A 27,835-nucleotide genomic window follows, 5' to 3' on the forward strand; every position below is an offset into this window, starting at 1 on the left:
TACAGTACTTTGAAAACACTACAATTGCGATAGCTCCTTTTTGCTAAATGCGATCCAAATAGCCAAAACAAATGGACATCGGGCGAGTTAATATTGAAGTAAAATAGTTGTCTATAATTGTACTGTTTTATCAAACATAAAATTGGAGGAATCAAAAGCTTAAATCAATAATCTCAAAAGATCTTTAATATAAACAATTAACTTCGATTGTAAAGATCTCAGATTGTTGGTCGGAAGGGCTAAAAATTGCTTTATTTCTTAACCAGGAATATCAGCTTTGATTCATTGTACCGGTCAAAACACTTGAAACCGCCCTAGCACCTTTGAAAGGCTGGATTTATAGAAACTATCTGACGTTTAATTTGATTTCATCATGAAACTCTTACGCCTAACCTGACCTAACTCTTCCTAAAGCTGACCCACTTACATGTTTCTAATTTGAATACAACTGAAATTCCCTCTTCCGGTGGCCCCTGTTTAGCTTCAAGCGTAATAACAAGGTCCAAGCACGCTTGACAGTCATGCATTGCAGCGTTGCAGACTATTGTTTAGAACTGGGTACCTTTTGATGCGCACTACTGAAAAAGCACATATATACTCTGAATTTGAGGGGATAATTGGCACGTATGCTGCCGCCCACAACAAAAAGGTCATAACTCCATTACATATTTCGTATTATTTCTCTTCCACGCGTACTGCTACAATACAAGAAAATCCAAATGTGACCAGGCTTCATTTTTTAAATTTTGAATTCTAAATGGCATGCCAAAATCGACTCGAAAAAATGAAGGATGATTTTCGCTAGTTTTCTGGTAAAACAGTATTTTTTCAGAAAAAAATCCGAAAAAATATCGAATGGATATACGGCGTTTTTACTATGGACGGCAGTACGGCGCGGCGTATGGGTTGTTGAGATTGAATTTTTTTTAAAAGCTATTACAAAGCAATTTGATCAATATATGCCAAATTTTTAGTGGAGAAGGGCAGGAGGAGGCAAAAATATTCGTGATGATGCTTTTTTCTCAAAAAATTGTATATCCCCTATCAAGTCTCAAACAAAAAATGCTCTAAAGTGATCAGCATTAACCAATAAATTGCTCCCGCACCCCCCTTCCCCCCCCAAAAAAAAGCTTAGATGCTTCAACTCTCTTTTGTTTGCTTCTATTGTCCGTAATGGAAAATATAATGTTCCAAGGGAAAAAATCACAAATACTCATACTGTATAATTCCAAGTATTGAAGTGTGAATTATACAATATTAAGAATTTCAGTTGTAATTCTCACTTTCTCTCGTGTCACACAGGATTTTACTGAGCAAATATTTCAAGGAAACTTCATTTTTTTCAAAAAGCCTAATCACCTTATTGACTTTTTGAGTCCCATTTCTTCTCATAGAATTTGTTTACATGCGAGTATACTATACACTCACGGATTCGACTGATTTATTTATTAAAACACTTGATTCTGTTGTTTCAGCGAGAGTGCTGAAATTGTTGCGAAACAGGGCACTCATCATTTCCGGTTGAAAGGAACAAGAACCGAAGAGCCTCTCACCAAACAGCGTGCTACTCTTGAGCGCCCGCGAAGCATTGAAACACCTTTGTCGCGAGAGTTTTATTCTAGCCAAGTGTGACCTTTCGATTAGATAATTTGAACGACTGATCTGCACAAAAACGTTTATAAAGCGATTTGACTCGTCAGTTTAGTGCAGCCGCAGTTCCGTCTCAGCAGTGAATTACAGCGCATACTTCTCACTCGAGAGAACTTCTTCAAGTGGACCCCACAGAAGTAAGTCGACACATTTGGTCTGCTTTGGTTTGCAAATAATGCTGCACCACATTTGAATATTTGCGCGAGAAAGTATTAGTGAATACGGCTCATAATGCGATGAGTCTCCAATATTTTTTAAACATTTTCTCTGATATGGGAAATCTGAAAATAGTACATTCAAAAGTGAAAAAATTTACAGCTTTCTATCCTCTTGCCGCGGTATTTCCTATTAAACTCATGTATATATTTTAAAAAATTAAATCATTCCATCAAAATATTTCCAATTATGGATAAAATTTGTGAATGAAGGATATCCTCATGCTCAACCATTTCAGGAGTTTCCATTTGTGAATAAAATTCATGAAATTCTAGACAAACATGCAACTTTCGTTCGGCAAGATCTCACCAGAATCAGCTTCAATGCATTTTGCGGCTCAAAATCTCATTGGGCGTTTTATTTTATTCAGCCAATATCGCCAGAGTATAACGCCTTGGGGTATCTCCAAATTTATCCAGGTAAAAAAAAAGGAGGTTTGATTTACAGATATAGATTTCTCACCCGACAAGAAATATTTTAATCATGCATTTTTAAAAGAGAATTTCTGTATGCAAGATGAATCGGACTCATGATTAGTAATATTAAGGCTTAATTGGACATATTTCTGCCAAACGGTACCATATGCATTATGACGTGATCCCTGAGAGCATGAAGGCTATTTCCATTTAAATCTTCCGTCACATTCTTACGGCGCAATGATACAACTATTTGAACTCTCCGGAAAGCGTGAGGTATCACGCCGCATTCGAAGGCGTTTTCAAAACAGCCAAGTTCCGATACCCGGATTATCGTTTTGCATAGTTCACATTCTTTTGTTATATTCCGTGCCACTCGTTTATTTTTAATCCTCGTAGAAAAACCACCCATTTGTAAATACAATTCTAGCTGGAGCGCACTTCAGCTATGCATTCATCACTGCAAAAATCTCAAAGGAAATCGAAAAAGCCAGCGTGCATGAAGGCTATTTCAATTGTAATCTTCCGCCGCATTTCTAAGGCGCAATGATACAACTATTTTAACTCTCCGGAATGCGTGAGGTATCACGCCGCATTTGAAGGCGTTTTCAAAACAGCCAAGTTCCGATACCCGGATTATCGTTTCGCATAGTTCATTTTCCTTTCCTATATTCCATGCCACTCGTTTATTTTTAATCCTCGTAGAAAAACCACCCATTTGTAAATACAATTCTAGCTGGAGCGCACTTCAGCTATGCATTCAACACTGCAAAAACGTTAAAGGAAATCGACTATCCACGAATCCTCGACTTCAATGGCTCATGGCTCAACTCCCTTGCCATAGACAAACGAAGGGGGAGTCCAGGGGGGGCCTGGCCCTCATAGAACTGAAAAAAGTATCATATGCCCCCCCCCCCAAAAAAAAAAAAAATAAAAATTTTCCAGATGATTTGAATGCAACAATTTGCAAGTATTTTGTGCTGAAAGTAGGAAAGAAAAAAAAAAAAAAAAAAAAAAAACACATAATTATTCCGCAGAAATTGATGGAAAAATTCTTTACGGAAGCTTCAAAATGCGTCTCGTATAAATTCTAAAATTTCTCGGGGGATGCCCTTCGGATCCCCCCCCCCCTCCGGCTTGGGGCCCGGACCTTAAAACTGGTACCAGGGTCCGAGATGGGATGTGGCGGGCCTGCCTGAGACCCATAAAAATATATGCATGACAGGGCTCACGTCATTATGCACATAGTTTTGTTTGGCAAAAATACGTCCATTTAACAATGATTCCATCCTCAAAGCCCTCTCGAAAATTGAAAATGTTGAGCCAAGTGCACAGAAATGAGTGAAAAAAAATGAATATAACAAATAATGAAAAAGTTTACCGCTTCAAAGCTGACTAGAACCCTGTAAATTTTTTGGGAGAAATTTCAATAGAATTTTTTGTTTCCACGCAATAATTTTCCTAGAAAATTTAAATATTAGCAAGAATGGAGACATTAACAGCCCTGTATCTGCCACATAAATTTTAATTTGACGTTCAAATTGTTGACAAGAACCGCCAACAAACTAACCACGTCGCATTGAATTTTAGTTCTTTCTGCTTTGTATACTTACTTATTAATCACTTTTTGAATTTTGCATTCAGTCCCTATAAATGGTTCTGCTAATTCATGTTTCCCATTCAAAGGTAAAAAAAAAAAAATGGATATACAAGAGCATTTGACTTCCAAAGTGTTTCCCGCCTCGGTGGAGTCCGGAGCATTTGGAGCTGACGTCAAGAGGTTCGTTTGCTTCAAAGCAAATGAAAAACAAGGCACCGATCAGTTTTGCTCAAAAGTTATTTTTGGTGACGTCACATTGGAGCAACTAACTGGCGACCGCATCATTGTATCGGTTGTCATAAAAATAAATAAGTAAGTTCACCCTGTATTTTTTAAGTCACCCCTTAAAATTACGATCTTAATTTCTGAATAAATCGAATGTAAATAAAACGTAGCTACAATGCAACTGCCTGGGAAATAAGATCAGTCATTATAACATTCTTGCTAAGAATGAAAAATGCAGTATTTGGTTTTGGAACGTGTCTAACAGTGTGGTCAGCGCCTGACCAAACTGTTTATCAGGGCCAATAAAGGATGGAAGTGAATTCTAACCTTGAGGAGCCGTTCAAATTAAAAAAAGGCATTTTGACCGACTTTTTGGACCCCCTATTTTCTTGTAAATTGTTCGTTACACAACTTCTCCCTGCTCCTTTTGAATTACATATGACTAGCATGACCCCACCCTCATTCTATTTTTCAAAAAATTGCTGAGAAAACCTGAAAAATTGCCGGAATAATATTTTGGTCGGAAAATGCTATTTTGTTATAAAGGATAGGCCTCCGTAGGACTAGGTTTGACCCCTCTCCCCCTTGTAAGACCTTAAGAGACTTGCTCGGACCCCAATTCCCGAACAGTACGACCCCTGATGTAAGTCCAGTATTGATCAGAACTGATTCGGTCGGACTAAGTTTTTATCTGTCCGCTCAGTGCTCATGAAGACTGATCTTAGAGGTGATCAGTGCTTACTCTAAGATCAGTCTTTACAAGGACTTAGTTGATACATAGGTACGCGTTATAATCACAATTGGACCGCGTTAAGCAGAAATGAACCAAGCCACATCCGCTATCGCAAAATTTAGCTGGGCACTTTAACTTTTTACATGAAAACGATTGTGCTGATTTGTGCTCTAATTTCAGTGAATTTTCTGCATAGTACGAAGCAAAGTCCTTAAAATTTCCAAAGGAATCCGCACAAACGTTCTTTTGTAAAAAATTAAATTGCCCAGTTTTTGGCAATAGCAGATGTGGCTTGGTTCCTTTCTGCTAAACTCGGTCCAATTGCAACGGCCTTCGAGTATTTATTGTTACTGACCGAATGCTGTTGGCTTGGACCTAATCGAGTATATAATTTAAGGGCATGCTTTACTCCTTGTCGTAATTATAAGGAGACGGGATGGAACGACAATGAGAGAAAGAATCTGGAAATACTGAGAATTATGGCTTGCAAAAATTATAATCGACTTTGGAAAAAATCTAGTTATAGACACTCTCAATAAATTATTATTACCACATGTTAACAGGGGTGTTTCGTTTCGCACCATGATGGAACGAGGAGACCCAAATTTAGAGCTCAAATTCATCGTTCATCATACGACAGAATTTTAACACTGAAACTGAGCCTAAAAATAATGATAATCAAATGTTAAATTTGCAACGTATAAAACATTTTGAGGCGTCGTAAATTTTAGGGCCAACAATTTACTCGTACATACGGTCATCTATTCTTTCAGCAGATACGCGAATACATCATTACTAAAGATACGTTTCTGCGAAATTTCAGGCCAGAAGTCAAAGGCATGCTGGACTCATATGCTTTGTTCCATAATGAGAATTTATTCTACAAGGAAGTTCTCCCTTTCCTGAAGAACTACGACACAGATGACTTCATATCAACAAGTTTTCCTGAGTTCGTGTACGGCACGGCGAGCCCGGGTGAAAACCCAGAGGATAATATTATTATTATGAAGGATTTAACACCAAAAGGTTTCAAGCTGTCTGCCGATCGACTTTACTTGAATCAGAAACACGTCGAACTTGTATTGGACGCCATCGGGAAGTACCATGGACTAACATTGAAAGCTCAGTCGGATAATCCGGAAAAATTCAAGGAGTTAACATCCCAAATCAAACCAACATTCGTGTCGGGGATTGCCGACGTCATGTTTCCTAAAGAGGTACGTTGAAAAAATTGAATCAAGAGCAGCCCTTTGTTCCTTCAAGCTGAAGCACATATGTATAACTGAACTATATCCATGGATTGTGGATCTGTTTTACGTAGAATGTAACTCATTTCGCTCATATTTAAAGGGATTGGAGAACGAGGCGTATAGGTGCAGGTTTTGCTACTTTAAGAAATACATGTTTAAAGTGTTCACTTTTGGATGCTTTAAATTGGATTTTAGTTGTGAATTTTTCACAGAATATACTTTCAAACTATAGTTTTGGTCGAATTCATGAAGATCTCAATTTTTTTCCAAAACTGCACTCATGCGCCTTGTCCTCCAAGCCCCTCATTTGAAATTTGACTCTTTTAGGGTGGCAATCAGTGCTATCTATGAAAATAAGCAATCACCTGAAATTAGGTCAGTTTGAAACATTTTCAGATGGGGTTTTAAGTGATCGGGATTTCGGAAAATAATATATTTGTTTCAATGGAGGAAGACAGGCCGATCAGCGGGAATTCGTTTTCAGGTTCCAGTGCACCCAAAATAAGGAGGGATGAACGTCTTTACTCTCCTTTGAAGATCCAGAAGCCTATCGTGAACTAGGAAATTACAATATTTCAAGTCAGGAGTGAGGGTTGGGAATCAAGGGGCACCTGGCCAAGCAAAGTCTCGCGTGGGAGAGTGGTCGTATTTTTGACACACTTCCCTTCCCACCTAACTTAAAGCAATCTTACTAACTGGAGAATTCCTAATCATTTTTGTAGGAACAATATTTGACCCTTCACACAATTGTGAAAATTATCCGAGTACAGAAGAAAATATGTCCAAATTACTTGAGTACACAATAAATTATATACTAATTTCGCTCCATATCTAGTAAAATATGGAAGAGTCAAAGAGGAAGAAAGAATAGGATAATGAAAAGACGGAAAGCGTGCAAGAGGAATATGAAAAATGGATAAAAATATGGAAGAGGAAAAAAATTCTAGGAGGAAATATGAGAAGAGAAAGGAGAAAAAAAGAGGAAAGATAATCATTTTTTCTTCGTTTTCTCTTCCTCTTTTTCTTTGTCTTAAACTCATTCTTTTTCTTTCGTGCTCTATTTTCTTCCCCCTTCTTTCCTCTTATTCTTATTCTTCTTCCTTCCCTTTTTTTCTCTCTCAAATTGGAGAGACAAAGCCATGCCCTAGTAAAGGTGAGTCACTCTGACGTCAGACTATGTTTCATAAACTACCCTGAGTCAGACTGAGTCAGCCTGAATCAGTCTGAATCAGTCTGACTCAGGGTGGTTTATGAAACATGGTCTGATGTAATGGCTGGCTCACTTTTACGAAGGTGGGTATACGTAATACCCGAGGCTGTCAGACGAAGGGGAACAAAAGTTTTGGACAACCACCTTCCCTTTTCCCTCCGGCCAATGATGAATCATTGCACAGCCGAAAAATTGAATTTTTTTACCGACGGATTTTGCGTCTCAGGTAAACCTGGCAGCCCTTCTCCGCGGCATCGAACCTCTGAAAAACGATGGAGCGTACCAGGACAAGCTGGCGGATCTGCTGGCGCACTGCGACAACGCCAGTTTCAAGTGGCTCGGCAAAGCCACCCAAGACCGTTCGGGACCGGTGAACGTCATAGCTCACGGAGACTTCCACCGAAGCAACGTGCTCTTCAAATACGATTCCAATGGAGAGCCTGTGCAAGCTGCTCTCTTCGATTTCGCTACCATCCGGCTCTGCTCGCCCGCCATCGACACCAGTGTCTTCCTCTTCATCAACGTCCCGGCAGACCTCAGGAAGGCGCAATGGACCAACTTCCTCCGTAGATACTACGGTAGGTTTCCAACAGATTCCGTCTATGAGAGACTTGAGATTTGTGGAATCCAATTAGATAGCGGGAATACAGTTAAATCTACATGGAGCCTTTTTAAAAATAATGTATCTCCTCAGCGGAGGGATTAACTGGTGAGCCCTGTCCACAACGCTCCAGACACATGCCCACGGCTTATGAGTCCCGCGCACATTCGGCCAACCGGAACTATGGACCGACTCATGAGCCGTGGACATGTGTTCAGAGCGTTGTGGATAGGGCTCAAGAGTTAATGCCTTGGATCGTCGTTCTGCGACTCCATAGTCGCCGCTGACGTCACTGGTTCCTCATAATTCCCATTCATTCTTACGTACTCGACTAACAAGCACATCCCATCTTTCCAACTCGCACATACTTATGTTCGACAGAAATACGTCCATTTATTAACCCCCAGCCCAAACAATTATCGTCTAAACTGCAAATTATTTAAGAGATTTCAATGCATTTCATTGCTCTTGCTTGTAGATGCTCTGTGTTCACCAATCACCGGCGATGCTAAGCCACCATCACTGACGACGTTGGAGCAAGACTTGCGAGAGAGAGGCGTCTACGGGTTCCGTGTCGTTGCGGTGATGGCGCCCATGTTCATCAGCCATATGCAAGGCGTGGATGTGATGCCGCCTCCGGGCTGGGAGGATTTGGACGATGAGCAGAAGCTCAAGATCATGATGGAGCACATGCCCAACTTACTGGAAACGGGAGGCACCAAAGCTACTGAGCTTCTCGTTGGCGTCGTCAAACACATGATCGACAATAACTTCATTTTCCAAGATAGATTCGAATAAGGTACGCTATTTTTATATCCCTCTCGATCCAACAAACAGATCCTATTCGATAGTATAGCTTTGAATGTGAAAAACCACAAAGCCAAGGTGTTATTTTGAGAATAATAATAAATAATAATAATAATAATAATAAATAATTGCCGAAGCTTTTCAACCCTTATGGTCATTATCAAGGCAAAACTACAAAAAGCGAAAGTCATAGGCAAGGCAAAACTACGGCAGTAAGCTACTAAAACTACAAGCGCACAGGAAGTTAAAAATTTAAAAAACATAATTAAAAATAGTAAGTCAGCAAGAGAGAGTGCATAATTGATTTTTAATTTTTTAACTTCCTGTGCGCTTGTAGTTTTAGTAGCTTACTGCCAGTAGTTTTGCCTTGCCTATGATTTTCGCTTTTTGTAGTTTTGCCTTGATAATGACCATAAGGGTCGAAAAGCTTCGGCAATTATTAAATTATTAATTATTATAATAAAATAGTATTCTCAAAATAACACCTTGGCTTTGTGGTTATTCACATTCAAACCTATCCAATCTTAACTTGTGTTACAGTGATTCTCATCACTATGTTCCAATATTCGATAGTGGTTCCATTCATCGTTTAATTCCAAACAATACTGCATAACCTCGAACAAATCTTTCAGGGCTTAAGTAGGAAACGCTGAAAATTAAAAAAATCCTAACAATTTCTCTTTTTATTGCTATTTTATATTACTCATAAGAATAAAAAATTCTGTCACTAGGTACCCGTTCCTTCAGATTACTCAATTGACTATTGAGGCTATTTTTACATTTTGAACCAATCGATATGGATACAATCTCACCAGTTTGATGTAGCGAATACGATCCATTTAAGAGTATTTCAAACCAATAACAACAAAATTCTCGGCAAATAAGCAGACTATTTTCATTTGAGGAAATCCAAAGGCACTTTGGTGCATTTTAAATGTCACAAAATGTGATTTGGAAAACTGAGCTGATGGCTTCGTTCCAAATCTCGCTCACCCATGTAGCATTTTGGATTTCAAGATTAAGTAAGGGAGTAATAAACGTGCAGTAAGCTTGAAGTAAGCTTAAAGTAATGGTGAATTCACGTTTACTTCACGATAAAGTAATACTTAATCAATTTTGAGTAAAACTGTCACTTTTTTTGAGAAGGATTTTAAGTAATCGTTACTTGAGGTTAAAAATCAGTTTTACCAAATGATTACCTAACGATTTACTATGCATTAAGTAACACTGATATAATTCTGAGGTGTCCATTTCTGGATCAAAATTTTAGCTAATGTTTATATCGCCACTTTCCGGCCAAAGTTTCGCAAGCTCCATGCAAGGTTTAAAAATTTCTGCTGCCATTTAATTTTTTTATAGAGAAATTGTTGAATCTGTTTGAAAATTTCACTGATTTTTATCAGCAGCACTAAGAAAATTTAGTGAAATTTTTGGACAGCTTTGTCGGAAAATTTCTCTGTAAAAAAATGAAATGTTGGCGGAAATTTTTGAACGTCGCATGGATCTTGTGATACTTTGGCCGAAAGGTGACGATTTATTCATGCATTGATTGTCAATTGAAGCTTACATCACTTCAGAGCTGAAAATTTCCATTTGCTCCTTCCTTATCTTTTTTTTCTTAAGTAATATTACTGCAGCTTCAGTGTCGGAACGAGGCCTGTTAGCTGCAGTACTTTATGGTGAAATTTAACAGGGTGATATACACCACCCGTTTCAGGCTTGTTTCTCAGAATAAATTCGTACATCCTTCAGACTCAAGGAGCCAACAAACTGAAGGGAAAAAGGCAGAATTGATTCAATTACAAGGGCATTAGGTAATTTTATTTTATTTATTGACAGTTTCCTGTGGCAAAATAGCATGCAAAAGGAAAATATAATAGATTTGACTCACCAAATTCAACTGATCCTTCATCAAAAATAAAACCTGAAGAAAAACACCAATGATGCTATTCATGATACTTGGAACACAGCACTTTCACTTTCATTTATTTTCTCCTTTAGATTAGAGCAATGAATATTAAGGTATAATTAATAATTAAGGTAACTAATCGAACTTCACACCACTTCAAATTTCTTAAGAAATTTCCGGTCAGACATAAAATTTTTAGGAAAACTATAGCTGCTACTTATGTTTATTTTCTCTGAACACACTGCAATTTCTTTTGATGATGTTGTTTTGAGGCGATTCATGGTGAATTTCTCAAAACCAGATGATTTTTAGTCGCTGCTAATTTCCTATCGGATGACTGCTCAGGTGAGAAACTGACAGCCATGTCATAGAATAGTAGCCGCTTTCTTAATCCAGAATGCAAGAAATCCAGAAAGAGGGAGCAAGCTGAAGTGCAGAAAGCCCTTCAAAAACCTGAAAAACAGACAAATAAACAGCATTATACAAGGCATGGTGACAGTTCAATGAGGTGACTTGTGACTGTTTAGCTCTTAGATTTTACTCATAATTGAAGTGCAAATTTTATCCGTTGAAAAAAAAATTACCTAGATCTCAAGCTGTTTCATTTAAGTACCTAGAATGATATTTTAAAATAATCATAAAATTGCAGTTCTTTCAAAAACTAAAAATCGGTGTAACTTCTCAATTGTTGATACCAAAGAATTTTTCTTAAAAATTAGATTTTTTTCAGAACTCTCTTGAAACTGAGGATTTTAATATTTTGCCCTGTCTAAAGTAGAAAACAGGTACCTAAGTGAGGTACAGTTAAGGTGAGGTAAGGAACACTTACCAAAATCGAGTTGCCAACAATTTATTTTCAACCAGTCTCGGCAAATATTTAAACTGAGAAAAAGTAGGCATCCGAAATCGGACTTTAATTATCTTCTTTTCTCCCCCTCCAATCAAACGCAACAATTGAAATTGTTACATCATTAACACATATTTCTTTGAAAATTTACCTTACAACGTTCCCAAAATTTAGGTTAGTGCAATGTAACATGATTTTTCTCATTTATTGTGCTCTTGGAAAAAACAAACATTCTGTTTACCGCACTCTAGTTCATTTGTGTAATAATGCTCTAGCATTCAGTACAAGTAAAACGGAGCCTGAGAGACGATAAACTGGTTCGCTCTGAACGCTTGGGTCCTTTCATATCTTGGTCCTTACACGCAGTTTAATGAAATGCTATTCCGATGTGATGATTGCTCATGCTTAATTTCTACGGCAGTCTACGTTGCCTTGGTGGTAGTAAATAATCAAGGGACAAAGAGCCGGAGGTAGGGCTCACAGGAACATCGTTTCTCTTTAATCCCTATTGGATATTCTAACATGCAGAAGCTCAGTTTTAAGAAAAGTAAAATGGGTCAGTTGTATATGTCACAGAAACAAATTATGATAGTTGCAGGTCCTTTACACTGACAGTGCTGAGTCACGCAAGTGATGTATTGAATATTCAAGAGGTATCGTTTTACATTCACTGAGAGAATTAGAAGAGGTTATGTGTTGGATCAACCTAATGAAAACGTACCAGGTAGTGTGGGTAATAAAAATAATAGAGAACGGGACATATCATCACTCCTAGGACAAATGGACGCAACTTTGTATTGTACTGAGACATAATGTTCATATAGCTTGGTGCGTACTTGCAGGGCTCGTGTGAAAATGGAGGTATGACCTAATAATTAAGAAGTGATGAGATGTTTTGATGGCGAGATGAGCTTGGCCCAACTTGTTGAGTGGGACATTGGTCAAATCGGGACGAAGGTCTAAATTTGCACACCTTTCTGCCGTGATGGCGAAGAGAGCCATAAGCGCATTTCTGCATGAGCCATGATTAGCACATGATTTTCTTTGTTTTGAGGTTCATCCTAGTTTGCACTTATCGCTCTCTTCGCTATCACTGCAGTGTAGTCTCATGAGAGTAATGGAGACTTACCACTTACAACTTGTGAGACAAAAGTATTTCATGGTTTCCAGTGAGTCCTAAACGATACCTGCCCTCTCCATGTTTTCCAGAACGACTTTTCTTCTCATAATAATGACACTGTGACAGGTATGTCATTTCATGTGACTCATGTGAGGAAGTGAGAACAGAAATTTCGTTGCTGGAGGGAGGAAGATCTCAGTTGATTTAGATCATTAATTTTGGGTAGGATCTGTCGATCTACATTTCCTGAATGATATACTAACAAACTTTAAGTACTTACATTTATTTTTGAGGCTGCATTTGAAGAGAGACTGGAAAAATAGACCAACATCGTCTCAGGCTGTAACAACGAGGTAACGGCTAACGGCTCCTTCAAGTTGCATCCTGAAAATTCCTCAACGATGTACGCGGAACGCGGACGCGGATCATCGGACCAAAAGGGAATTTCGTTCCCGGAACACGAACTGAACTGAACTGAGAACTCGTGATAACAATTCGTAAACAAATCAAACCACAATTTTTCACCAGACCACTACAGTTTTCACACTCTAGTTTTCACGAAGGAAATATGAGAATGAGAAAGAAATGGTTTCGTGTATCACCTCAAATGCACGTTTGGGGCTTTCCCGAGTTATTTACCGAGGCTTTAAGGCGTTACCAGTCGAAGTGTTACACTTCGTTTCCTGAATACATTTCTTCCTATTATCAGTGTGAACAGCTAGCAAATCCCCACGGAATTTTATTATTACAGTTCTTCGTATGAGTTCAAACGGAAATGTCTACGATTGGCAATTGAAACATCCTTTACCTGCTGCCAGTGAGTAATTTGCCATGTGAATAATTTCTCTTTTTTTCTTCTGGAGGGCTGTGACAGCTGACATTATATTGACCCTTTGTACTTATATTTGCAGAGACTTCAATTTTCATGCAATCGGTGGATAGTAATCCCTCAATTAATTCCCTAACTTGATACCTGATTTTACTTACAATGAGAAGTCTTGTCAGGAAAGAATAATCTAAGCGTATGTGCATAGATAGTCTGCGCAGAGTTTACGTGTCGAAAGAGAACCAACATTTCTGGCTTATTTCAGACATAACATTACCTGCAATTAATTTCTTCACGCAGGATAGGTGCTTCTGTAAATGCCCCAATGTACTTGGCCATGTTTTGATCAATGTCATCCACTTATTCTACACGGTTATCTCCAATATTAGTCTCAGCAAGCAGTGGGCAAATCTTAAGAAGAGAAACGTTGATAATTCTATTTTATCATGATTTGACGCTCAACAAAATCTGAGTTTTTGGGTGGTTGTGCCGGTGCATGAGTAAATTTGTTACCTACTGTCACATGTGTATTATGCCTCCAAATTTGGTTTTGATGGCCTCTAAAACGATGAGGAGCTGACAACAATGTGTATATCTGCATGTATCAGTGGTGCGAGCGCGAGCTGACATTTTGTATCTCACTGGCTGTTTCCCTGATTGTGAGTTACCTTGGAAGCCTCAAGTGTGGCAAAAAGAGATGAGGTAATCAGCATTTTGTCTCTTTCCTCTCTGTCGCATGGGTTCAAGGGTCAGCAATCTAAAGCGCAAATGAGAAGCAACACTTCAGCTCACACCACTGTATTTTGTGTTCTGTCTCTGTTTTGAGAAGAAACTGTGTTTGAAGAGAGTTAAATAGATGAAGCAACTAGGAGTTTTTCCAGCTGATGATTTAACACTGAAGAAGCATAACATATACAGGGTGGTGATTAGAAACATTCTTAACAGCAACCTGGAAAGCCCCCTCCCCCCTTCTAACTTTGTACTTAGTTGAGGTAAAAATTTAAACGTTCGGGGCCTTTCCTTAGTCAAGGCCGCGCCCCCTAACTATGCAGGGGGACTCCTTGGGGGCAACAGACCCCAACATTTTGCGTCCAAATGGAAAAACCACCCTTATGTATGATAACGCGTTCAAATGAACCTTAAAAAAAAAAAAGAAAAAAAAAAAAAAAAAATTATTTTTCGTTAGGTAAAGAACAAGTAATGATGCTTTAATGATTAATTAATCTTAAAGTAATACAATTTCTTTAAAATTTACTTCCTCCTTAGGTAATGAAAACGTAATAATTATTTAAACATGATTTAATCTCAAAGTAATAAAATATCTCTAACATTTACTTGTTCTTTAGGTAAAGAACAAGAAATCATTATTTAATCATTATTTAATCCTGAAGTAATAAAATATCTTGAAAAATTACTTTTCTATTAGGTAATGAACAAGTAATCATTATTTAATTATTAATTAATGTTGAAGTAATTAAATATCTTGACCATTACTTCTTCATTACGTAATAAACAAGTAATAATTATTTAATACATATTTTCATCTTTAGGTAATAAAATAACATAATGTTTACTTCTTTATTAGGTAAGGAACAAGTAATCATTAGCTAATGATTAATTCATTTTGAAGTAATAAAATAAATTAATGTTTACTTCTTCATTAAATAAAGTTTAAATAATGATTACCTAATCATTAAGTAAAGAAAAATTTCAAAAATTTTTTATTTAATGATTACCTAATCGTTAACTAATGTTTATATAATCATTAAATTGATCTAATGATTAGGTAATATTTACTCTTTCCTTACTTAATCTTGAAATCCAAATGCTACATGGGCAATAGAGCACATCCTTAGATTTTTTGGAAGAACTCGTAGAAAAACTATTCACAGATACGCGAATCACCTCAAATATTGAACACGAGGACTACTGTTTCATTCTTTTCAAAGAGTTTTCACCCAAACTATACTAAAACTCCTCAATCGTTTAAACTTAATGCGGTCATATGCAATCGTTCAGCAAATTTTCTTACTTCCATTACTTTTCGTATTTTAAACCCTACATGAAAAGATTTCGTCCGGAGAAACGATGTTTGAAGATTACTCCAGTTACATGATAGGCTGACTTACAAGAATAATATGTTTATTCTTCTTATTTCCTTCTAGGGTAGTGAAGATCCCTCGATACACGTCATCCTTACAGATATTTACAAGTTATTTGTGAAAGAATAAAGGGAGAAAGAAGGGTATCGCACCGGATTTTAATCATAACAGACTAATAGTAGCGACTGTGTCTCGTCAGACTGTATGTACTATGTACAAACTTAACAATTGTGTTGAAGATTGAAACAAGTAATGTTTTGATGTGTTTATTCAACGTGTTTTGTATATTTAACGTGTCTAACAATCTAAAATCAATAAACATACTTCATTTTTTGCAAAAACATTCTTTTGATGGAATTTATTCAATTATTTACTGTGTATTCATTTATCCATACGCATGGTATTATTACGTAACTCGTTCTTGTTTAATGAGCAAACCCGCCCGGCAATGGGCCCGTTTGCAGCAACGTTGTAGTAACGTCGCAAAAAATCAAGTAACGTTCCTGGCCTACGTTGTCACAACGTTGGTAAAACGTTACTTTTGTCCGCGGAGCGCAACGTTTCGAAGTAACGTTGCCACAACGTTGCTGAAAAAGTAGTCCTAACGTACCTCACTAACGTTGTACCTACGCCGCGTAACAACGTCACGCTCTGCGCGGTGGGAGGGGGTGGAGCGGGGTGGGGGAGCGGGGGGTGGGTGGAGCGGGGGGTGGGGAGGAGCGGGGGAGGCGCAGAAATGGAAATATATGGCAGTTTACACTCATCCTTGCACAATGTGATAACGTTAAAAAAAAAGCTACTTTGAAAATTTAATTTTTTCCAATCACTATTTAACATTGTGTATTTTTACGTAAGAGAAAAACTCACAGAAGACAAAACTTTACGGGCAAAGATGAACATTTTGAATTGAGAATATTTGTCCCGGTAAAAAAGACAACTACCCCTGTGACTAGGAGGGTACATAAATGGAACGCCCTCAGGTAGTTGCAAGACTACACCTATGTAGTCGCACGACTACGACTAGGGTAGTCGCTTGACTACCTAGATGTAGTCGTGCAACTACCTGTGGGTGTTCCAACTACGTACCCTCCTAATCACAGGGGTCGTCTTGGCGACTACCCAACTTGTGGAGTGCATATGTCATGGAAACATGCTCAATAAAATAGAAAATGAACAAAAACCACTCACCAACTTGCTCGAATCAGTAATCCACTGGGTCAGGAAAATCCAATTGACAACAATTAATCCAAATTTCCAATTAGAACTGGTATAAGTACAGAGAAACACTTGAAAACACTATGGGTGCATTGTAAAAAAATCTTGAGCACTCTTTAGCGTAAGTGAAAAATTAGCACCATGATTTAATAGCTGATCAATACAGAACAGCACTCTCAGAAAAGCACTGACACAACACCATTTTTCAGTTTATTTTTACTTCTAGGAGAAAAATGCATTTTTCAAAAGATCCGACATCATCGGCCATCGCTCGACAGCAATGAATGAGATAAAAATAAAGCTTAAATAATTTCACAATTTACTCCGATCATTGATGATATTAAGGTAGCCATTGATTCTCTACCCGACGTCCTTATCACACATAACAAGGAAGGTCAAGAGCACAGAGCAAATGGCACTAAGCAGCGCAATGTACATGTGATATCGCAAGTTCCGGAAGTGTCGATCTGCAAAAATACAAAGCGAGAAACAGATCATCATATTGATCCACCTACAATTAATGACCGTCAATAGAGACAGACATTCAAATACGTTATAATAAATAAGCCACCATTTGTTAACAGAACAGAGTTTTCGTGAGAGTAAGACCTTTCTCTGGAGGGACGAGGACCTTCCTTGGACCTTTCTTTCCGAGAAACACTTAAAAATGGACCACTTTACTACTTAAAGGTCGGAGCTGCTGAATGAATTACATTACACCAGTCAATAAAATTTTAAACTCACGCCCTCACCGTCGAATGTTGACGGATGACCTGATCTATCGCTGAATATACATAGGATGAGAAGTTGACACATCTGAAATGTTGAGGGGTTCATACTTGTTTCAACTCTAGTGGTACTAGATATTATTAAAATTAGATAACTGCCAGATGTCCTACAGGAGATGAAGTGGGTGCAACCAAGACCAATCCACACAAGTCAGTCATTCCCGTGGACGAGTTTTGGTACTCTACTGCGCAGTGACGTACTATTGAGTGCTTGCAATGTATTTCTTATGGGAGCACCCATTGTGACGTACTATTGAGTGCAGCTGAGTTAGGGCCGGGCGGGGAAGTGGCTTTCAAAAAGATGCGCAATGACTGACCTGTGTGGATTGGTCTTGGGTGCAACAGAACTTTTCGACTTGAGATAGAGCCCGCAACTGCTGTTAGGAATAGCACATGGTAGTAAATGCATACACAAACAAAGAAAATAGAAATCACAATTACTTTGCTAGTTAGAATACCTAAATCAACTGAATCGTAAATCGGCAAAGCCAATTAAACTCAAGTTACTTTATCAGTTGCTTGACAATCAGTGACAGGCTCGTTTGTGTGTCCGTCGTCCCGAGTTTAAAGGTGGAAGGAGAAGGGAGAGTATTTACCTGTGTTTGATGAAGTTAGGTACAGTGAGGTGGATGCCGATGATACAAATCATGAAAAGAACTAAGAAGATCAAATATTGGATTAATTATTTCATTTTCAAAGTAACGGCATGGTCGGCCGTTGCCGTTGCTTACGGCTTGGTGATTTGAAATGAATGAATTGGTGTTCCAAGTTGGATACCGGATAGTTGGGCGGTGGACCGTTCCACCTGTTGACTTTTCATCTGGGTTTCGTATGAAAATGAAAATCAGCCTCTAAAAGCATTTAAGAACGCCAGTTTTTGTACTTTAATCCCTGCTTGGAATTATTCTGCTGATAATTCTCTTTGATAATTCTTTTGATAAATATATACGTCCCTTGAAGTATCGGCAAGGAACGATTATTCCTATTCCAGGAACACCTTGACAAGTGTTAGGTTATGTTATGTTTATATTAATGTTTATCTCCCACATCTGTTCAAAAGAGTTCTACTGGTTCTACCTTTTTCCTTTAAGTCCTTTTACTCAAAAATTGGCACAATCAGTAAGTAATTTTTCATCATCACACCCTTGTGTACTTTAATTCAGTCTAATGGCATCTATCGACTCCAAGTATTCAAATTAAAAATTGAGAACTCTCTTCTTGCCCAAATAGTTTGCCGACTGTTACCTACTGAGAGACAACAGCTCTTTCACCCGTCCGTTCAATATACTGACATATAGAAAGGCATCCTCTCTGCGTATCCTCTGTCATTCTCTTGAATTGGCTGGCTAATTTATTAGCAAAAACTTGAAACACCTCATCCCTAGAAATTTGACAAATCGCACATTTGCAGTGGTGCGCTGGTGTTGCACTTATTTCATCCCTTTTAAGGCAACAGATAGTTGTTAAATTTTAAAATACTACCAAAGCTGAAACAAGAATAAACCGCTCTGCTTTTCAGATGTGCCAACTTCTCATCCTATGTATATTCAGCGATAGATCAGGTCATCCGTCAACATTCGACGGTGAGGGCGTGAGTTTAAAATTTTATTGACTGGTGTAATGTAATTCATTCAGCAGCTCAGACCTGTAAGTAGTAAAGTGGTCCATTTTTAAGTGTTTCTTGGAAGGAAAGGTCCAAGGAAGGTCCTCGTCCCTCCAGAGAAGGGTCTTACTCTCACGAAAACTCTGTTCTGTTAACAAATGGTGGCTTATTTATTATAACGTATTTGAATGTCTGTCTCTATTGACGGTCATTAATTGTAGGTGGATCAATATGATGATCTGTTTCTCGCTTTGTATTTTTGCAGATCGACACTTCCGGAACTTGCGATATCACATGTACATTGCGCTGCTTAGTGCCATTTGCTCTGTGCTCTTGACCTTCCTTGTTATGTGTGATAAGGACGTCGGGTAGAGAATCAATGGCTACCTTAATATCATCAATGATCGGAGTAAATTGTGAAATTATTTAAGCTTTATTTTTATCTCATTCATTGCTGTCGAGCGATGGCCGATGATGTCGGATCTTTTGAAAAATGCATTTTTCTCCTAGAAGTAAAAATAAACTGAAAAATGGTGTTGCGTCAGTGCTTTTCTGAGAGTGCTGTTCTGTATTGATCAGCTATTAAATCATGGTGCTAATTTTGGGCGCTTCTGGGTACCAGATGCGCCCTTTCCAACCGTTCGACTCCCCGATGTAACATGTACTATACTACATGCCCTTTTGCCTTATGGGTAATGACGCCATTGTGGTACACCCGGGAAAATTGGATTTTTTTCTGCATCTGGTATTCGTAAAAGTTTTCGTGAAATGTTTTGCTTTTAACATAACAATCTCGCACGGACGTATTACCTGGTTAAAGTATTTTAGGGCTTCGTTATGCTTAAATGCCTTATATTCGAGGCTGTACTTTCAGATTGATTCGAAAAAATCACGAACCGTCACGTGATCTCTTCATTTTTGTGACGTATTAGTGTGCTATTTTGTGATTGGTGCATTTTCAAAGTGTGGTTTTTGTATATCATCAGTGGGTGGTGGCACAGAGTATAGATGTCTGCCTGTATATAGAGAACCTAAATCATAAGTTTGCCGTGTCTTTTCTGCGATGGCGCAAGAGCGCGCTGCTGGCCGATTTCCGTATACCGCCTGTCCATTTGGGTGATGATGAATCACTAATTGCCTATCTGCAAGGCGGTGGCCTATCTGTGCGTGGTCAACAACCTCCCTGCTCGTATCTCTGTTCTATCGGCCTCTAACGTTTCTTAACTCTGTGATCAGTGTTTGTGTAAGTGTACCTCCTTCCCTACCTCTTACTGCTGTCGCTTTCAATTTGGAAACTGAAGTATGGTAAGTACATACGATATTGCCCTTCAAATATTTACTATTACTTTATTAGCTTATTTGAATCGGCATTGCCATTTCAAATATTTACTATTACTTTATTAGCTTATTTGAATCAGCATTGCCATTTGAACGCCGCCCGGTGTGAGGAAGCTACGGCCATGATGGCCGCCGACAACTCTTTCCATTTTAAATCTAATCCCTTAAAATATCACTTTTTTCGACCATTACTGAAACAGTATTCTTCAAATTATTTTTTTAAGCTCATATTGTTAGTTTATTTGAATCAACATTGCGATGGTTTATTTGAATCAACATTGCGATGTGAACGTCGTCCAGTGTAAGAAGTCTATGGCCTATGGCCGCCCTTTCAACCTGTTGATGGTCTGATGGTGCCCACACAATCTTTCATGTTTTGTCTCTCTCTCCTATCGCCGCTATGGGAGTTACATTCCGCCGTAGTTACGACTTTATATCAGGATTTTTCATAAGATCTTTTCGAGTGATTCTCAATTTTGTCTTCCTACCCCTTTGTTTGTACTTGGCTACTATCCACCTTGAAACATCCGTCTCGAAGATAAGAACAACCTTAATTATCTGAACAAGCTACTTATTAATTATGATCCTTCACTTTATTTTGTTGTTACTTGTCAATGGCTGAAAAATTGAAGTATTCTTGAAGAATACAAGGTTACGTAACCAATCGTGTGTTAGTTTGATACTTGTTTCTGAGAGAGGTGTATGTTTTCATGTAGTTAGGTGAAAGCGTCTGCAAATCGAAAGTATACAAATGCCAACCTCGTGAGCGGTATGCTTTCATGTAGGTTGTAGCGATGCAAAAAAGCCTGGGAGCTGAAAGTAAACAGTTTTATGTTTTCATGTAGTTTGTAGCGATGTTAAAAAAGCCTGGGAACCAAAAGTAAACAAATGCCAACTCATATAATTCCCTCTCTTTTTTTTTCAGAGCGTTTCATTATGAGAACTCGATCTCAAGGCAAAAAGGCACTATCCAGGTTAGTGTATATTTTTCCTTTGAAAGTTTTGTTGAGTTTTCCAAGGTTTGTGTACACTTGGAGAACCTAAAAAGTCTAGAATAGTTTGTCAGTGAACAGATACATGAAAAGTTACAGATGCCAGATGAATCATCATAAAAGGAAGAGTATTACTTATCTTTAAAAATTTACAAATATCTCTCAAAGGACCCTGCACACCTCTTACGGAACAGTGCAGAATGACACAACATTAATTTGTTTATTTTTTTTGCACAAAATGCCGAAAAAGATTCAATTATTTGGCGTTAAAGAATCCCATTTCTTTCCTGCTCTCCTCCGATTGACAATTAGTATGTAATAGAGAGTTGCTGTAATGATAACTGGAAACTACTGAGTTAACTGAACACGGAGATACCCTTGGTTCATGAATTGAACGATTTCTGGAGAAAATATGACAAAATGATCTGATCTGCTGGAATACATGTGTTTAAATGAGAAATGCCGCTAGATGACGTCACTAGGCGGTGCATTTTTCTCACTTTTAAATCTATTTTCATACTATTTTCTATATCATGAAAAAAGTATAAAAAATACTGTGAGATCAGCTCCTTAAGCACTTTCAGATGAAACGATAAAAATTGTGCATGCAAATTCTCCATTAGTGCTAAAATGAGGAATCTCTCTGGATTTTTATTGTTGAATAAGTGAATCTTATCTTGCCTTGTTTTCAGAGAGAGGGCCTTGTAGAAAGTTTGCGCAATCATGCTTTGAGAATTTCAATCAATACGTACATTTTGAAAGATAATGACATAAAAATTAATTTTAATAAAAATCTAAATTATTGAATTTGTTTTTTCAGTGTCTCCAAGGATGTTCCTGTGCATGCCAAGGAAGCATCAGCCTCTGTAACAGATGCAGCTTCCATGTCAAAAGTGGAAGTGAAGAAGGAGGATACCTTCATTCAGCCTTCCTCCCACTCCTCCCAGTCGTCAGTTAAACCCAAAACATTGAAAAATTTGAATAGGTGTGTATTTTTTCTCTCCTCCACTCTACGGTATGAAATTTTACTTGAACTTTTTAAGCTTATTCATAAAAATATCCGTCCACCACTTAGTACTGCGTTGTTGCCTCTTGGAAAATTCTCAAAGTCAGCGTTATGCATGGAATTTTCAGGAACCTGAAAATATCAGTTTGTAGTCAGGTAAATCATAGGAAATGTAAGAAAATTTTTCGGTACATAATTTTTCAGAAGTAAGCGTGAATACTAATCGATGCATCAAAGCTTTGATCAGAACATTTTCCATGTTACACGTTTTTAATCGCAAAAATTTCCAAAGTAATTTAATTTTTCTCACGCAAAATATAATCTTCTCGAGAGAAGAACTGAATGGATTGCTGAAATGAGGAACCCTCTGGCTTTTTATTGCTGAATAAGTGAATCTTATTTTGCCTTGTTTTCAGAGAGAGGGCCTTGTAGAAAGTTTGTGCAATCAGACGCAATCATGCTTTGAGAATTTCAATAAATACGTACATTTTGAAAGATAATGACATAAAAATTAATTTTAATAAAAATCTAAATTATTGAATTTGTTTTTTCAGTGTCTCCAAGGATGTTCCTGTGCATGCCAAGGAAGCATCAACCTCTGTAACAGATGCAGCTTCCAAGTCAAAAGTGGAAGTGAAGAAGGGGGATACCTTCATTCAGCCTTCCTCCCACTCCTCCCAGTCGTCAGTTAAACCCAAAAAATTGAAAAATTTGAATAGGTGTGTATTTTTTCTCTCCTCCACTCTACGGTATGAAATTTTACTTGAACTTTTTAAGCTTATTCATAAAAATATCTGTCCACCACTTAGTACTGCGTTGTTGCCTCTTGGAAAATTCTCAAAGTCAGCGTTATGCATGGAATTTTCAGGAACCTGAAAATATCAGTTTGTAGTCAGGTAAATCATAGGAAATGTAAGAAAATTTTTCGGTACATAATTTTTCAGAAGTAAGCGTGAATACGAATCGATGCATCAAAGCTTTGATCAGAACATTTTCCATGATACACGTTTTTAATCGCAAAAATTGTCCAAAGTAATTTAATTTTTCTCACGCAAAATATAATCTCTCAAGAGAAGAACTGAATGGCGATAAACGCTCTGCACACTGCTGCACAAATCTTTTTGCAGTCTGCAGATGAGCCTGTAGTATTTGCCCAATATGCTTTGAGAATATCAATAAATACGTACATTTTGAAAGATAATGACATAAAAATTAATTTTAATAAAAATCTAAATTATTGAATTTGTTTTTTCAGTGTCTCCAAGGATGTTCCTGTGCATGGCAAGGAAGCATCAACCTCTGTACCAGATGCAGCTTCCAAGTCAAAAGTGGAAGTGAAGAAGGGGGATCCCTTCATTCAGCCTTCCTCCACTCCTCCCAGTCGTCAGTTAAACCCAAAAAATTGAAAAATTTGAATAGGTGTGTATTTTTTCTCTCCTCCACCCTACGGTATGAAATTTTACTTGAACTTTTTAAGCTTATTCATAAAAATATATGTCCACCACTTAGTACTGCGTTGTTGCCTCTTGGAAAATTCTCAAAGTCAGCGTTATGCATGGAATTTTCAGGAACCTGAAAATATCAGTTTGTAGTCGGGTAAATCATAGGAAATGTAAGAAAATTTTTCGGTACATAAGTTTTCAGAAGTAAGCGTGAATACTAATCGATGCATCAAAGCTTTGATCAGAACACTTTCCATGTTACTTGTTTTTAATCGCAAAAATTTTCCAAAGTAATTTAATTTTTCTCACGCAAAATATAATCTCTTCAAGAGAAGAACTGAATGGCGATAACGCCTGCACACTCGCACAATTTTTCAGTCTGCACATGAGCTGATATTTCCCAATATGCTTTGAGAATATCAATAAAAACGTACATTTTGAAAGATAATGACATAAAAATTGATTTTAATAAAAATCTAAATTATTGAATTTGTTTTTTCAGTGTCTCCAAGGATGTTCCTGTGCATGGCAAGGAAGCATCAACCTCTGTACCAGATGCAGCTTCCAAGTCAAAAGTGGAAGTGAAGAAGGGGGATCCCTTCATTCAGCCTTCCTCCCACTCCTCCCAGTCGTCAGTTAAACCCAAAAAATTGAAAAATTTGAATAGGTGTGTATTTTTTCTCTCCTCCACCCTACGGTATGAAATTTTACTTGAACTTTTTAAGCTTATTCATAAAAATATATGTCCACCACTTAGTACTGCGTTGTTGCCTCTTGGAAAATTCTCAAAGTCAGGCGTTATGCATGGAATTTTCAGGAACCTGAAAATATCAGTTTGTAGTCAGGTAAATCATAGGAAATGTAAGAAAATTTTTTGGTACATAATTTTTCAGAAGTAAGCGTGAATACTAATCGATGCATCAAAGCTTTGATCAGAACATTTTCCATGTTACACTGTTTTTAATCGCAAAAATTTTCCAAAGTAATTTAATTTTTCTCACGCAAAATATAATCTCTTCAAGAGAAGAACTGAATGGCGATAACGCCTGCACACTCGCACAATTTTTCAGTCTGCACATGAGCTGTATTTCCCAATATGCTTTGAGAATATCAATAAAAACGTACATTTTGAAAGATAATGACATAAAAATTGATTTTAATAAAAATCTAAATTATTGAATTTGTTTTTTCAGTGTCTCCAAGGATGTTCCTGTGCATGGCAAGGAAGCATCAACCTTCTGTACCAGATGCAGCTTCCAAGTCAAAAGTGGAAGTGAAGAAGGGGGATCCCTTCATTCAGCCTTCCTCCCACTCCTCCCAGTCGTCAGTTAAACCCAAAAAATTGAAAAATTTGAAAAGGTGTGTACTTTTCCTTTATCTTAAACTTCGATGGAATCGTTTCAAAGAACCTTTATTCAGAATCATGGTTCTGAACAATGTTAAATTGTCTTATTTGTCATATTTATATACATATTATACTATGTGCTAAACATAAAAGAAAATGAGAAGTGATTTTTTTTTAAAGCTTAGGTGATCTTGGTACTTAAATCATGTAGAATAATGAATTTATTGTACCTACAGAATTTGGAAAAGCACAAAGAGTTGTTGTCATCAAAATTACTGTGAACATTGCCATGTTGACCTTAAGATATAGAACTCGGCACAGAGCATGGGGGCAATTGCTCTCTATAGAAGTTGATGAAACTTTAATAGATTCATACAAAGCTCATATACAAGGGAAAGCCAAAAAATTAGCTAACTTTGCGAGTAGAAGCCGAGGAACTTGCAATTGAACTCAGATTATTTTCTGTATTGACGAAGTAAATAGGCGCTCCGCGTCACCTTATCTTACTTGGCTAGGAAACCCCCTCTTCACTCCAGGTACCTACAATCTCGCATTCTTAACACTCACTCCTTCCATTTAGATGCTCTGTTTGGGTTGTGAGATATAGAATTCTCTGCTTCTCACACCTCTCACGTATACCCTCTTTGAATCCTTGCTAGTTCAATGCTGGTCGGATGAATTTGAAATGTAGTTGCTGAAACAGAATGAACTGATGGGGGGAGAGAGATGAAGTATAGCATTTCCACTGGCTGAGGGCATAAGCACCTATCTACGCGTCTTGTTTCATTGAAAACGCCAAACGAGAGGGGAGGGGACTGTGTATTCTTTCACCATGCTGCGGTATGATAGAAAATAGTTCTGAATCAATTGCAAATATTTTGGCTTCAAAAATGAGCTAATTTTTTGGCTTTCCTTCAATTAACATCTTTATATCAATCTATTAAAGTTTCATTGACTTCTAGAGAGAGACATTGATCCTGATCTTCTGTGCGGGATTCTTTTTCACCTTTAAAATAAAAAGACCATCTGCCTCGTAAACCTTCCTTTTTTTTGCAAGAAAACCTTCATTCATTTTCAACATAAACGATTTATTTGAATAATTTGAGAAAAGAGCTTGGTTCCCATTACAATTTGATAAAAAAAATTAATATAATTTATTTTCTGTTAACATATACTGCATTTTAAAGGCTGTGACTAAATGTATTTGCATATCTTAAATAATTGTTGTAGTTGCTTCTTCAGAATGTATGTTTTCTGTTCTCAATGCAGAAGAAAAGGTGACCGTAAATTTTTACCTCGAAAAAAAATGAAGGAGGGTGCACAAACTTCATGGACTATAACAGAAACCCAACCAAGGTTTGTATATCCTACTAATATTTCTGTATCTATACTATACAATAATTTATTCTACGAGAATAAAAATTTGTTCGAAATTAAAAATATTCGTTTGAAAATAATCAATTCCTACAGTTTTCCGCAAAACAATAACGATCCACACTGTAAAATTCAACAAAAAAATGTCTCCACGGAGATATAACAATTTTTTTTAGGCGTCGTGAAACACATGTATGAACAGTTCTGTTCGTTATGGCCATCAATCTTCGAAAATATGCCTCATAGACGGGAAAATGTCGGCAGCTAAGTCAACCTGCTTACTACCACTAGGCTAACGCTGTTTACATATTTTTTTTTTGTTTGCGATTAAGTGACTTCTGTTTAAATGTTTCACATCCTATTTGATTATGCATCCCATTCGAATTGAAAAAATTAAGAAATTAAGAACAATGTGCTAAAATCATCAACAAATTAACATACATAACCTTCAATTCATCAACAGTAACACATCAACAACGTGATGTCACCATGTATTTTTCCACTATGTATCACCTTTGATACTGATCATGCTGCCTACTTTTGAAAGCTACAAGCTGCCATTTCAAACCCTGTTTTAAACCACCCTAATTAATGGCACTTACAAGTTAATTTTTCTCCCTGTGGCAGTCATAAAAAATTAAGAATAAATGCGTAAGCTTTGGTTATTTACTATTTTTTTTAGTTTATTTATCAGGGTGTCTAGCATCAAGAAAAACCGGAAAATATCATGAATTTTAGCTGATCAGGAAAATATCAAGAATATATGAAAAATCTCACCTTCCATCAGGAATTTTTTCATCTGAAACTTCTCAGCGAAGAAATTTTATTATTAGGATTTTTACAAATTAGGAATAGTTGACACCCTGTTTATTGCACAGTGCAAAATGAATTATTGCAATTATGAATTATTATATTTCATTTAATGCACCTTGGTGCTAATTGTCATGCTTTCTATAATCATTTTGTTTATTTTTTTATTTTTTTCAGTCTTTCTGATAATGAACATTTGAACAATGGTGAAAAAATTGCTGTCTCTGATTCAAGCAAAAACAGCTCTATCTGTAAAACAGGAAACATTAAAAGAACAAGAGTATTTAGTGATTCTGGAAGTGATGATGAAGAGCAAATATCTGTTCGTAGAACAGGAAACATTAATAAGAAGCTATTCCTCAGTGATTCTGAAAGTGATAATGAAGAGCAAAGAAAAGAATCTTCACCGA

The 27,835-nt window shown here is 37.3% G+C and overlaps 3 protein-coding genes across 5 annotated transcripts in view; 2 read left to right on the forward strand and 1 right to left on the reverse strand.

The window, feature by feature from the left end:
- The window catches only part of LOC140224405 (kinesin-like protein KIF19), a 62,979-nt gene that overhangs the window by 11,266 nt on the left and 23,878 nt on the right, over window positions 1–27,835 (reverse strand). The window lies entirely within an intron of this gene.
- LOC109031306 (uncharacterized) lies at window positions 1,648–15,855 on the forward strand. 2 transcript variants are annotated; one of them, XM_019042753.2, is made up of 6 exons: window positions 1,648–1,787; window positions 3,969–4,194; window positions 5,664–6,057; window positions 7,527–7,878; window positions 8,380–8,700; window positions 15,576–15,855. In XM_019042753.2, the coding sequence occupies exons 2-5, from the start codon at window positions 3,983–3,985 to the stop codon at window positions 8,697–8,699; spliced, it is 1,278 nt and encodes a 425-aa protein (XP_018898298.2). In that variant the 5' UTR covers window positions 1,648–1,787; window positions 3,969–3,982; the 3' UTR covers window position 8,700; window positions 15,576–15,855. The 2 variants fall into 2 exon arrangements, with proteins under 2 accessions (XP_018898298.2, XP_072155209.1); XM_072299108.1 differs by having other exon boundaries at window positions 1,656–1,789; window positions 3,974–4,194.
- LOC109041578 (uncharacterized) lies at window positions 19,873–23,491 on the forward strand. Of its 2 annotated transcripts, XM_072299020.1 has the most exons (4): window positions 19,873–20,423; window positions 21,382–21,430; window positions 22,269–22,433; window positions 23,009–23,491. In XM_072299020.1, exons 2-4 carry the CDS (start codon window positions 21,393–21,395, stop codon window positions 23,328–23,330), a joined length of 525 nt encoding a protein of 174 aa, XP_072155121.1. In that variant the 5' UTR covers window positions 19,873–20,423; window positions 21,382–21,392; the 3' UTR covers window positions 23,331–23,491. The 2 variants fall into 2 exon arrangements, with proteins under 2 accessions (XP_072155121.1, XP_072155120.1); XM_072299019.1 differs by lacking the exon at window positions 19,873–20,423 and having other exon boundaries at window positions 21,105–21,430.

The sequence above is a fragment of the Bemisia tabaci genome, chromosome 4, assembly GCF_918797505.1.
Source record: "Bemisia tabaci chromosome 4, PGI_BMITA_v3".
Taxonomy (NCBI): Eukaryota; Metazoa; Arthropoda; class Insecta; order Hemiptera; family Aleyrodidae; genus Bemisia; species Bemisia tabaci.